At 34.6% G+C, this 13,725-nt stretch overlaps 1 protein-coding gene across 14 annotated transcripts in view; it reads right to left on the reverse strand.

Annotated features, from left to right (window-relative positions):
• mmd (disintegrin and metalloproteinase domain-containing protein mind-meld) overlaps window positions 1-13,725 on the reverse strand; it is a 370,022-nt gene that overhangs the window by 77,122 nt on the left and 279,175 nt on the right. For all 14 annotated transcript variants that reach the window (XM_085204490.1, XM_085204489.1, XM_085204483.1 and 11 more), the window contains one exon: window positions 7,842-7,911. In XM_085204490.1, the coding sequence (XP_085060616.1) occupies window positions 7,842-7,911 (70 nt within the window). The remainder of the gene's footprint in view (window positions 1-7,841; window positions 7,912-13,725) is intronic.

Genomic DNA, 13,725 nt, shown 5'->3' on the forward strand with positions numbered 1-13,725 from the left:
ATGAAGAAAGGTAATTGTTAAAGATAGGTCATTATATTTTCAATTTTTAAATTGTTCATTTATGAATACCAAGCAGGGTCACCTTATGTTCAGTAATTACCGCCTTCTATAATTATTTACGGCGTCAGGGAAACCATTGATAGTTACACCGACTTTTAACCAATTTGTTGGTGCAACCCTTGAAAAGACCAGGTTTGTAATTATGTGGGAACACGTCTGGTGGTAGATGGTTTCACATTTTGCATGTCCGGTAAAACATGAACTAGCATATTGAATGCTTATTACTAAACAACCAAATCTATACTAATAGGTATTATAATGCGGAAGGAAGAACAGGATCGAATTGAATAATTATTTTTGTGTTGGCTTATTAACTTGATGAGTAACATAGAGGAAGACTATAAGATAGTATATTATTAGTGAGTGGCGGAGCTCAACGCCGCACTTTGCCTTATTATCAGGTCAAGGAAATGAGAAGAATTCATTGTCGCGAGTAAGAATCGAAACCACAACCAGCAATTACAGTCAGACCGGTGCGGTGCCGCAGCAACGACAGAATGCTCTAATCAATTAAACTGAAAAAAATCACCAAAATCTGTCACCTTTTCATAAATTTAAATCAGTAATACCAAAAAAAATGAAACTACAAATATTATTTAACAGGGTGCTGCTATACGTTGAATTTTTCACCCATAGTCAGTACCACCCTTAAATTAAACAAGGTGGCAAGAAAATTCAATCTAATCTAAACTTCCTTCATCTAATTTGAATACGCCCCGTTATACCGACGAGCATCAGAGCAATTTATTTTGATCTTGTCTCCTATACGTCATTGAAAAGATCCTTCTTGAAGCCGTTGTGATCTACTAGCATAGCTGGTGATTGTCAACGTGGCGGCTGTGAGTTCAATTCCCACTTGGAGGTATGAATTGCTTAATATTTTCATTTCCTTGCTCAAGGAACCGGACATATGTTGGCGATGAGCTCCGCCACTAAATACTAATTGTTAAGAGTGTCTTAACTTTAGGTTTCCTCTGCCTTCTCTGCTATATCCGGGATACTTAAACAAGAAAGTAAAATATCCTTAGTAATTACTCCAGCTGTATTAGAAGTTAGTGCTTTCTACAAGTACTTTGGAAAGTCTAGATACTAGATGGTAAGTTGTGTACGACTTCGAGCATTCATCGCTGCATGTAACTTTGCCAAAGGATTCATCTAAATGTATACAATTTCGATCTATTTCTGAGTGGCTCTGCATTTTAGTTTCTTAAAGGAAATGAAGTTCTACACTGGCTTATATGATCGTGTATGTTGTTAATAAAGATATTTTGAAAGTACTTATATAGAAATAATGCAGATTTATAAAAAAATAAATATCTAAAGAGAAATAGTTTTTTTTTAATGTTTACTTCAATAAAATTTTGATGATTCCGAATGATAATTGAACCTACAACTATAACGATTGTAAACAGATGTTGTCAGCTGCACCACGATGGACTACACTCTTTTATATTGATATTTTTCGTAAATTACATAAATATTACATAAGTATTTTTTTTTCATTTATACGCTCTATCGCGAATAGAAGCTTAGGCAAAGAAAACCTAGTGTCAGAATTTTCTGTTCTCGGCTTTCTGGCCCACTGAAGACAGCGGTTTTAGCTCGTTACAGAGCAAGGAAATCAAGATATTAAATATTTAATTCCTCCGAGTGGAAATCAAACCCACAACTGACGTAGTTACAGTCGCACTTCCGCACCCCTGCGCTACGACGGCCTCTTTGTCTACATATTGTAAAAATTAATAATTATTAATTTATTACACTAGATCAAGAACTTCAATTCATAGTACCAGCATATCAAAAACAGTATAACCAGTGAAATTACGAGTTTCCTAAACATTTTGTTTTACGACTTTCCCCTTATTTTGCATACATTTAGTTCCCATATTCACTGAACATATGTAGGGAATGTGTGTTACGAAATATGACGTAATAATTGTATGATAAATTGCTGTCTCCTGTGGTGTACCAGCTTTAGTGTTGAAATTTAGTAATTATTTACTAATTTTACTAAGAAATATAGCAAAATTAGCTTAAATGAGGAAAAGCTTATTTTATTTTTTAACCGACTTCTGTAAGAAAAGGAGATTATCAAGGATTGGAGTGTTCCCTCCCCTTTTCCTCCCCTACCCAGGTAATGACAAAAACGTGATAATTAAAAATATGTCTAACATAGAGTATATTATAAATATTTATGCAAATAACCATAAATCTCAATCTAACCGACCATATCTTCGCGAGGTCCGCAACTTATCAATGTTTGCATAGCATTCCTAGTTAATCCCTTGTCCGGGAAATTCGAACGGAAATTGACCGTAGTTTAGCGCACGTCTGGCACAAGTTTTTTCCGCTGGCGTAAGGGATTTTGGTACAGCGATTTGGACGAAACTATTACTAAGGAAGGAAGTATATGTAAATACTAGGGCAGGCACAATTGGACACGTGATGATTGTGGGTTCAATTTTATTTTTCAGCTTTGCATCTTTATTGTAGCAGTGTAGTTAAAATGACCTAGTGTTAGAACACTCCGTTCTCCGCTTTCAACATAAATATTTCCCCTAATGGCGATATAGTTTACTATTGAGAAAATAATTGACAAAATGAACATTTTAAATACTTTTTAAATTGAAATAAATGAATTTCATTCGTTGGATTATTTTCAATAATTGGCTTTGATGCGGTGTTGAGTTCCCGCACTCAACACGAAACGTTTAGAAAATTTGGTGGATAGTGTGGAACGGAATTGTAACATTAGGCTCCCTCCCTGTACCTACCGTATATACGAATATATAAAATTGGAATAAATTGTAATAAAAGAGTTATGCATATTTTTCCTTATATGGAATAAGTTGACCCTAGTTTACGTCTACTACTTATTTTTCTGCTGGCGTAAGGGATTTTTGCATCGAATTGGGAGAATCCATTACTATGTGATGTGTTCTATTTTTTCTATAAAAAAAATAGTGTTCTACATCACACAATTTTCTATTAATTATTACACAGTCACTGATTGTAATCGCAACTGCTATGTGTTCGAATCCCACTCGAGGGAGTGATATATTAAATATTTTCATTTCACTCTGATACTAAGGAAAATCGTGGCGTTGACTTTCAACACTCAGCAGGCTATGCCTTAAGAATACAGTGGAAAGTGGAGAAAGTGTGAATTGGAAAAAGCGAGAAGCTGTTTTGTTTTGTTCATCTTTTACATATCAAATACCTTGTATCAAAACATTTTTATATCTGACAGGCGATCCGTGATGGACCAGTACCAGTCCATCACAGGATCTGGGTAAGTGAAGTAGGTATACATAGTACGTAATCACTGGGCAACTTTGCCACTTTGAATTAAACTTTCCCCTGGAGAGCTGTATCGATTTGCTATAGCTTTCATATAAATGTTTCATAATAAATATAATGTTATTATATTTGTGGCTTAGCTAAAAAAATAGACAATGTATATACGAGATGGATTCTATTAAGCCAAAAGTATGAGATTTTAAGGGGTTAACATTTTTTCAGCTTCACGCTTTTTCCCGCTATATTAAAGGAAGTAGAATCTAGTGTCAAGACAGTCTGTTCTTCTTTCCAATTCGAAACATTGTGTGTAGAGAGGCGACACAACTCTACAAATAAAAATAATTTAATTTAAAATTAATATTAACATTTCCTCGAACTGAAATCGAAACCACAACCAACAGAGTTCACATCCATAAGCTATTTCCAGCCAACTCTACTACGACAGCCAACTAAAATGAATTAAAATTTTAATATAAACGCAAAAGCAATCAACTTCACTAACACAATATTTAAGAAATTTCTAATAAAAGCAGAATAAGTTCAAATTTCGTTTCGCTTACAAATTTACTTACTAAATTAAACTCGGGACCGTGAATTGTGAAATACTCGAGTTATTGAAAAACAATCGGATTTAGATCGTGATTTGGCGAAGGATTTCTTCGTTATGGAAACCCAATCGGAGCATATTTTATATTTTGACAAATTATTTTTACAATATAATAGCTTCACGCAGTATCCCGCATGTGACAAAGTAAGTAGAGGGAACCCAGTGTTATAAAATTGATTCCCACACACTTTTCGCACACTTTTTGAGAATCAAAAGTGATTTCCTCGACTGAAAATCGAATCCACAACTGTTGTGTTAACAGTCAGACACTGTGCCGCTGCCCCAAGACGTCTTAAAATAATAATAATATCATGTTTATATTTAAGGTCAGCATGGTGGAGGAGCCCAAGACAGTCAACTGAGTTCAATTAAAGGAGGTTAGATGTCAAGCAATGAAGAAGTTTGTTAATATATAAATAAAGAACCGAACCGAACCGAATATATTGAAGCTTGCACTTGTATCCCAAGACCTAGGCACTGCGTTGAGTAAATCGACAAATTGATATCGAATAAAGGAACTGTCATGTGGCAAGTTTCCTTTATATCTAAGGACGTATTCTAAAAAAAACATTAATATAGTTTCAGGTTTCATTTAAATGTACATAGTTCAGTTTCGGAACCTCGTATAAATAGAAAAATCAACTCAGAAACTAATATAAAGAAAACAAGCCGTGTTTGAAAATGAAATAACGTAGTGACTTATCACTAAATTCTCTGTCTACCATCTGCGAAAAGCGAGCCGAAAACAAATAAACAAACTTTTTAATTGATTTATGCCATTGACTCTTGGATTAAATTGCTCCCCAAAATCCAAACTTGTAAATTTCACCGTCGAATAAATTAATGAAAAGTATTGGAGCGATTTAAGTTATTTATCACGAATTATAAAGTTTGATTGTGTTTTCAGTAACCCTTATATGGAATTTCGTTTGGGAGTTATGTCAACATACTAGCAGATTGACCTAGCTTCGTCTATTGCAGCACTTTCTATTAAGGTTCCGTACCCAAAGGGTAAAACGGGACCCTATAATAAAGACTCCGCTGTCTGTCTGTCCGCCTATCACCAGGCTGTATCTGTGATATTTAGACAGTTGACCCAAATGAAGTATTTCTGTTGCCATTATATCAACAAATACACAAATAGTGTTGAGTAACAAGATATTGGAGAGGAAACCTAGTATTCTCGACTGTCTTTCTAGACATTTAGTGTTGAGTGTTGGAACTCTTTGTCACGCTACGTTACCAGAGCGAGAAAATGAAAATGATATAATAAAATTATTTCTCCGAGTTGAAATCAAACTCACATTCGCTGCTTTTAGACACGATGCGCCACTGCATCACGATATTATTATTTTTAGCATTGAGGCTTATTAAGCAAATGTTAAAAAGCCCAATTCATTATACCCAGTTAAAAAAGTGCTAAACTAAAACCGTCAACGAAAACAAGACACTCCACAGAAATTATTTAATTTTTAAACATTGCAACCCCAAAAGTCATTGAAAATGAAAAAAATTCTAATGATAAAACTGTCCGTCCGTCATAAAAGCTCTTAACTTAAAAAATACTTTTTCGTCGACGAGTAACAAAATAATTAAAATTAAGTCACTCGGCAATAAATTGGGGCCATTTTTTAACCATTTATGTGTTGCCTCTTTTTAAATTAAACTTTTTTTAGCAGAATTTGTGGGTCATTTACGTAATTTAAATAAGAGCTTATAGATTTTGTTTGTATTTTTTTAGTGTGTACTCGCATCTTCTCCCACAGTTTGAGTATAGGCCTCTGCCTAGGCCTAGGCCTCTACGTTGGGATAGGATGACTATAGTATTAAAAAATGTATTTGGTACTGGGATTTGAACCCACAATTATCACGTCCAACCAAAGCCTAAGTCATCAGTAATACGATATCCTCATATCATATCCTAAACTGTGAATTATTATTGTATGTATCATAAATCTTCTTTAGAAGTACCCTTAGAATCTTTTCCAATAAAACGTCATACGTTTGTAAATAAAATAACTGGTGTTCGGATAGCTCCGATATTGGGGATTTGTCAAATGTAGCCGTCTCGATGGCAGATCGTCCTAATGCGGAGAGCTTGAGGCGTAAACGGTGGAGACTTTTATACTTATAACGGCTCGGCTTGAGTTGTTTGCTTTTTATGCTATTGTTGAAGTTAGTCTTGGTATATGTTGTTTCTTTATTGGAATTTTAAGAACAAAAGGTGATTAGAGACCGTCTTGGTGCAGATGGTTGTGGCTTTGATTCTCACTCGTGGGAGCTATTTTTTTCATTTCTTCGCTTTGGTAAGAAGATGAAGCGCGGCGATGGGTACCGCCACTCAACACGCGGTGTAGCGGAAATTGGTGAACGGAGTATCTTAACGCTGCATGTGGCTTACAGCGTAAATCAAAAAAAGAATAATTTGTCTAATTTCATAAACCTAGAGGTACTGAATATTTTAAAGAAAATATAATAACAAACTATATATAATTTTATATGAGACTATCGATTAAGCTAATATTAGTTATCAGAAACTTGCAGCATCCGGCATCAGTGTTGGAACTATCAGAGATAAGTAAAACAGAAGGGGGGGGATAACTTTTCTAATATTTTAAAGTAAATTCTAACTTGCAAAAGTCGAAAAGCGAAAATATCTGCATGAAAATTTAAATAGACTAAAACGAATGTAAACAATAAAATATTGCGGAGAACACTTTAGTAAATTGGAACTCAATTTATCTAAAACCGAAGTTGGTGCAAAGCAAAACAAACTAATGCCATGTTTACTTTTATGGGACCGCTGGAACGTTCTAAAGTCAACTTGGCGAGTTGTTTCTTTGTACAAATTGTATGTGTACGTGTTTATTTTATATACACTAGGTTTTACTAAATAACTAAGAGTTGTGTATGATACATATCGCATTCTTAATGCCCGAGGCAGTTCTGAAGTGAGTTATTACGAAACAATAAGTGTCATGTAAAATGGCCTATCAAGTCACTTCGAACCAGTATTTTCGGAGATTAATGCGTTTAATCAAACAATCTCGGCAGCATAATAGTGTTAGTATAGAAGTACATAAAATATTATATAGGTTTATTTGTTGAGAAATTTACTAAAAATATGTAAATTTAAAATATCTTTTACAGAAATCTATTTTATTATTACACTTCAGACTCTTGGAGCTTACCTTTTATTAGGTAACACATTTCTTTTCATTATTTACACATTTAAATATTGCATTGTCTGGTGACAAGCCTAGCAGCGTTGAGTTTCACCGTTCTACACGCAATATCTCGAGATTTGCTATACATATGTAAGCAAAAAAAAAAATATTGCCAGATCTTAATCAAGTCACTATCCATACGCAAACGCAGCACGAATCGTCATTCGAGTCCTCCGTCTCATTCATACTTAATCTCTCTGCCAGAGATTAAAAGTTTTTGAATGAATCTCTATTCTCAAAGCGGAATAATTTAAATAAAATTGCGTCATCTTCCCGTTTTATGTGTGATGAAAAGGTGTAATTACAAGGTATTTACGGAACTTGCGGATTCAACATTTATACAGTGTCTGTCAAAGTTAACTTTCAGTGTTTCCCGCATATAGCAGGCTAGAGAGAGGGAACTTAGTGTTAAGATACTCTACTCAAGTCAGTTCCACAGGTACTGCCTTCTTTAGAGATATTATGTGCTTTGTCTTTTTATCAGAAAGAGGAAACGAAAGTGTGAAAGTGAAATATTTACATTTATATGTTTTTATTTTCTATCCTCACAAATATTAACATTTATAATAATAGTAGGATATTTGTACGTCTATACCATTCGCATATCTATTTTTGTTATTAACTTTTAAATTATAATAATAACTTACCGTTCTCACTTCGCTCTCAGCTCCATTCGCTAAGTATTGCGTTTGTTTTAAATTCGGCGCTAGTAGTTGCCTGGAACAAAAATAAAACTTAGTTTTTATTTTTATTAAATAGTATCACGCGTTATCACGCATGGCAGGATAGGAAAAGGGAACCTGATGTCTTTATCTTTCAAAGCGGATAAAAAAAGAGTTTTTAAATATACGCATTTCCCCGAATTAGAATCGAAGCCACAATCCTCGCGTTTAAAACCAAACATATTTTACTGCGCCTCGATACCCTCAATCATCTATTTTCCTTAGCTTCATGCTGTATCGCGAATATACACAAACAATAGGGTAGGTAGAGGGAACCTGTCAACCTAGCGTTCGGACACTCCGTTCTCATTATGACTCTTCCACTCCCCACTTTCGGCCGAAATTTTAAAGGAAAGGCGGAGCTTAACGCCGCGCTTTGCCTCTTTGCATGAGTGTTCTTCGAATGGGAATCAAACCCACGACTTGTCACGTTCACAGTTGCAAGCAAAACATCTAAATTAACATACAATAATAGCAAAACAATTATAATAATGAAATCTAAACACAAATTGCGAGTACATTCACTCACTATATAGAATGTATTACAAGCGTTAAATCAGTCGACATTTCATACAAAACAGGTTCATCGGATTTATTGTTGACTAAAATAGTGTGAAATACGCGTGTGTTTTGAATAATAGAACATTTGGTTAGACTTTAGAGTTATATTGGAAATTACGTAAAGTTTATGTTGTCTAACATGTGATGTGATACCGTAATGGAATAGTGACAAGGATTTGGTTTATATCTATACTAATACTAGCGGCCCGCTCGCGGTTTCACCCTCGTGAACTATGTTATTATTATTTTTTGTCTCCATGGCTACGTCCTAGTGACGTCTATGCAAAATTTAAGACTCCTAGCATTTGTAGTAACGAAGTTTCATACAAACTTTCGACCCCAAAAACAACCCCTTAGAAGTCGAATATTGCAAATTCCCGTCTTAGCGAGTACCTCCGTCCTATAAATAACTCCTATGCAAAATTTGAGATTTCGAGCACTTGTAGTTTCTGAGATTTCGTGATGAGTGAGTGAGTGACCTTTCGATTTTATATATAGTTAATTATGAATATTCACTATACTTAATGCTTCAGATCTGAAGAGAACCTTCACAAACACTAATCTGTTAATTCAACTTTCAATGAAAATTCATTTTCTCGAGAGGGAATTGAACCAACAACCTAACGTGTTTATAGTCGCACGCTTGTGCCCCTGCACCTAGACAGGCCTCGAAGATACGTGAGAAAATTACGGAGGCTTTTATGGAAGTAATAGAATCTAAAATAATGATTTTTTAAAATTTAAAATATTTGGACAAATTAAACTTTAAAGTCCGTGTTTGTTTTATTTCAATTGGTTCATAAATATAAAAGATAATAATTTCCCATGCAAACGAGGTCACAGGGACAGTTACTAAATAATAAATATAAGTATATCTAGTTTAGTAGAAAATGAAATGTTTGCTTCACTGCAATTTTGCAAGTAAAATGTGAATGGAGGGAATGAAGGAAAGAATGCAAGCTGCTCCTTTACTGTACTCCCAAGGCAACTCAAAATTGCTAGCAAATATAATGTATAAAAGAATAATCTTTTAAGGTATAATAAAACAAAATTACATTTTTAAACTTCAGTTGTAGAAATATGTATATGTAAAATAATATGTTTTTTTAAATTCACGTTGTGATATTTCGTATATAGTAGGGTAGGGGGGAACTTAGTCTAAAGAGATTACGTTCCCCATGTACCTTCCAATCTCCAAAATATGGCGTGTTGAGTGGCCGAACTTAAAGCCGCTTGGTGTCATCTCATCAGAGCGATAATATAAAATTGACTCATTCCTTCGAGTAGGAATCGAACCTGCAACTGTTGCGTTACCGTGCCGTTGCGCAATGACAACGGTCCCAAGGCCCCCGGCTAACAGAACGGTTTTTATCGATTTACCGTAAATTAAATTCAGTGTTTTTATTCCTAGCTCTATCATTTTATTCCTTATCCATAGCATCCTGCTAACCTTTCACGCTTTTCACATTCCAACTGAAATCCAAATTATAATACTCAACTGAAACAACTGAGGAATGAACTCATAACTATTATGTTTCAACCTGTAGCTGTACTACTTCACCTGCATGGCTTTCACGCTACATGATAAGAAATTTAAACTTTCAAAAAATGAAACCATTTGTCCGTACAAGCCGTACTCTTACAGTGATACATTTCTATAGCATTTAAATAAAAGGTAAAAGGAAGAGGAATTAGATGGGCGTTTCAGGCGCGGGGTAAGCAATGTATACGAGTACCAGTAATACAGGGGGTGAGAATTAAAATGCAGATCATAACGAACCCCGGTTATCATCCCCTCGCGTGGAGCGGAAATTCTGCGGTAAACAAATTTCACCAATAAATATTTTTTCTTCGTGCAATATTTGGATTAAGCATTTCGAGGTATAAGCTGATAATTAGTGTTAATAATGTGATGCTTTAAAAAAAATCAGCTGCACAGACAGATGGTTAAGACCTTTTGTTAAGATTTTATAAGAGAACAAATTATCGAGACATTATGTGCGGAAGTTAACGCCTCGTTTTGTCTACGAAGTCAAGGAAATGAAAGTAATTTCAGTAAAATCCTTCATGGAAATCGAACAAGCAATCATCGCGTTCCATTCGCTGTGTAATGTAAGTCGCTGCAATATCCTATATCTTATAAAACAAAGTCGCTTTTCGTGTCTGTCTGTTGTTTCTAACTCTTCTTCTTCCTAACTACTCAACGGATTTTGATGCGGTCTTCACCATTAAGTCGAGTGTTTTTCGTAGAATGTTTATATATAGTTTATTATTTGTACATTCTTATGTAAATTAACATAAATACGATAAATGTGTATAAAGTCCTACCCGTTGAGACACTTTCGCGCATGCGCTGCTTTAATGGTAAGTATTACATGAAAAAATGCACTGGAGTATTGTTCCTCTTAATAAGATCTACAAAAAAGTCCGCGACGGCATATTCGTATCTTTTAAGAATAACGTGTAGTGATCATATTTCTGTCTAAAAATAGTAATTTCAATATATTTTTTATTGTGAGGGATATTTTTCCATAATGGTATTAATCCTTATCCTTTAAAATACTTTATTAAATTTCTACGTTAAACGAAGATAAAATTTGCTTTTTAAACTATTTCGAAATTGCGAGTAGTTTTAGAGAAAAACGCATTTAATTATTGAAACATCACGCCGTTCACAGATCAACTGTATCGAGTCAAGTTTCACTTATCCCTTACTCTCAGCATATAAATAAGTATATTAGTTACGTTGGCCATTTAATGTAGATCAAAACTGTCTTTTACTGTTTTTCATTTTAATAAGTACTTTAGAAGTTGTTACAATATCAAAAAATCCTTGCTGCGAAACGGCTCGCCACTCGCCATGCGTCCGCCGCGCCCGCATCGGTGGTTCAGTGGTAGAATGCTCGCATGCCACGCGGGCGGCCCGGGTTCGATTCCCGGCCGATGCATTCTATTTAATTTTCCTCACAGGCAGCCACGTCGTGCTTGCTTTTCATCAGGAACAGAATAGCATTAACCACAAGCTCGAAAAAAAACCCGCCTGCCTTTATAGCAACGAAGATTTAGATGCGTTTGCACGTATTGGATAATTGGAGTTGAATGTATTATTTCAGCGCAATATATTTGGTTTCATATTTTTTGTAGTAGTTATTAGTAGGTAGGTTTTTGTTTATAATTTCTTTCGTTTAAAAATAGTCATTTAACTATCTAAAAATATTCATTTAAATATATTTTAATAAGTACTTGAAAAGATTAGTAGCACAGATTTATAATTACGGTACCTACTAAAAAATCCTTGCTGTGTAAAACAATTGGAAAATCCTTATTGAAACTACGAAAATGCGGGTTGCATTAGGGTTTAATTAATTTTCACATTATCTTAAGTGCTTTGCAAACATACATTATATGAATAATCCAGTAGTAAAAGCGGGCGAAGCCGCAAGAGGATCGCTAGTTATTATCTATATACAGGTGTCCCAGCTCTAGTCCGAGCAGCAGGCAGCAGGCTCTAGTCCGAGCTCTCGCAGGCCATATACTTGTCTTTGACACATTGCGAATATGCATTTCATTCATGGAAAATGGTTATGTTACGCAAATGCTGCAGCTAGAATGTATAGGAAAAGATACCAAAACGCTGAACGTCATCCCGATTATTGTGTATTTCGATTTTTCTCTCTTCAACAAAGAAGTAATCCAGCAAGTGTCGTACCATTTCAGAATCCAGATTAAATGCGCCAACTTTTAACGTTACTTGCAAAAACAGTGTAGTACATTTTTTTACAGTACAGTCGGTTAAAGTTGGGTGTAGTAAATATTTTGAATTTAATGTTTGGCAAAAACACCACATTTTATTGAAAACTGATGCAGGTATGTTTCAATCTTAAACTGTAATTCACAGAAGGGTTACTCATGATTACATTACAGAAAAAAAAATGAAGAAAGAGTAATATTTGTAGTCTTGGGACTTGAAAAACCATCACAGGGTGTCGGTTTTTCTGATATTTTTTAAAATCAATATAATATGAAAAATACATGACAAAGATTTTTTTTTATATTTTTCTCATAACTGTCACGACTTGGTCTATCACCTGGTTTCCTTTTATCCTTCACTCCTGGGACACCCTGTATATAAAAGGACTTGTCCTCACTGACTGAGGTAAGACGCACGCACAGCCGTAACCGCTGATGGTAGCAACGTGGAATTTGGACAGATGTTTACTTTCATATTCTGGACATCCACTAAGAAGGGATTTTGAAAAATTTTAACCCTAATGGGGTGAAATAGGGGTTCAAAGTTTGTATGAATTTGAAATTTAGATTTTTAAAAGTATTTAATTGAACACGTGTTTCATCGTTTTCTAGAATTCTTCCCCTAAGGGTGCAAATGAGGGGTTGAAAGTTTGTATGGGAAAATTCTTAAATCGCCACAGATTTTTATAAAATTTGATATTTAGACTCTTAAAAATATTTAATTGAACATGTGTTTCATGGTTTTCTAGAATTCACCCCCTAAGGGTGCAAATAAGGGGTTGAAAGTTTGTATGGAAAAATCTTTAAATCGCAACCGATTTTCATAAAATTTGAAATTTAGACTCTTAAAAATATTTCATTGAACACATGTTTCATGGGTTATTAGAATTCAGCCCTAAATACGCAAGTGAAGCTGCGCGCGTCCGCTAGTATGCATATATAAGCTTATATGTGAATCAAATACATCTAACAAAATAAAACCGGAGAAAGATGGGAACCCGGGAACCTAGTGTTAATTCACTCTGTTCCAAATAAGACACTTTCATGCCCCACTAACCTTGTTGCAATTAAAACTTGGAAAGTTAAAATTTGGCTTGTAGATACAAAGGTTGCCAAGAGGATTTCTAGAAATCTATATGAGAACGTGAAGAAATGGGATGTTCAATTTTACGTCTGCCATGCAAACAAAATTACGTATACAATAATAACAGATAATATTTTTCCTATTAAAAAAAAAGATTATACATTTCCCAAAACTTAATTTATCTTCAGTAAACACGCTACCGTTTCTAACTTAAAATTTTATATTTTTCTTACATATTTCGTGCTGCTCACAGCCATCCTTAAGGCTATAGCGACGGATCTCGAGGCTTTATAACGAAAAGAAAAAATCTTTTATGGATATTTTGAATAGGTTTAGATGTAATCTCTGATAGATCGAAGAGTATGTTGATTTGACGTCTTTCATTTGGGACTTAAATACTAATTACGTAACATC

Source organism: Heliconius melpomene, chromosome 20 (genome assembly GCF_056956725.1).
Source record: "Heliconius melpomene rosina isolate 202511_hmr_F chromosome 20, ASM5695672v1, whole genome shotgun sequence".
Classification (NCBI taxonomy): domain Eukaryota; kingdom Metazoa; phylum Arthropoda; class Insecta; order Lepidoptera; family Nymphalidae; genus Heliconius; species Heliconius melpomene.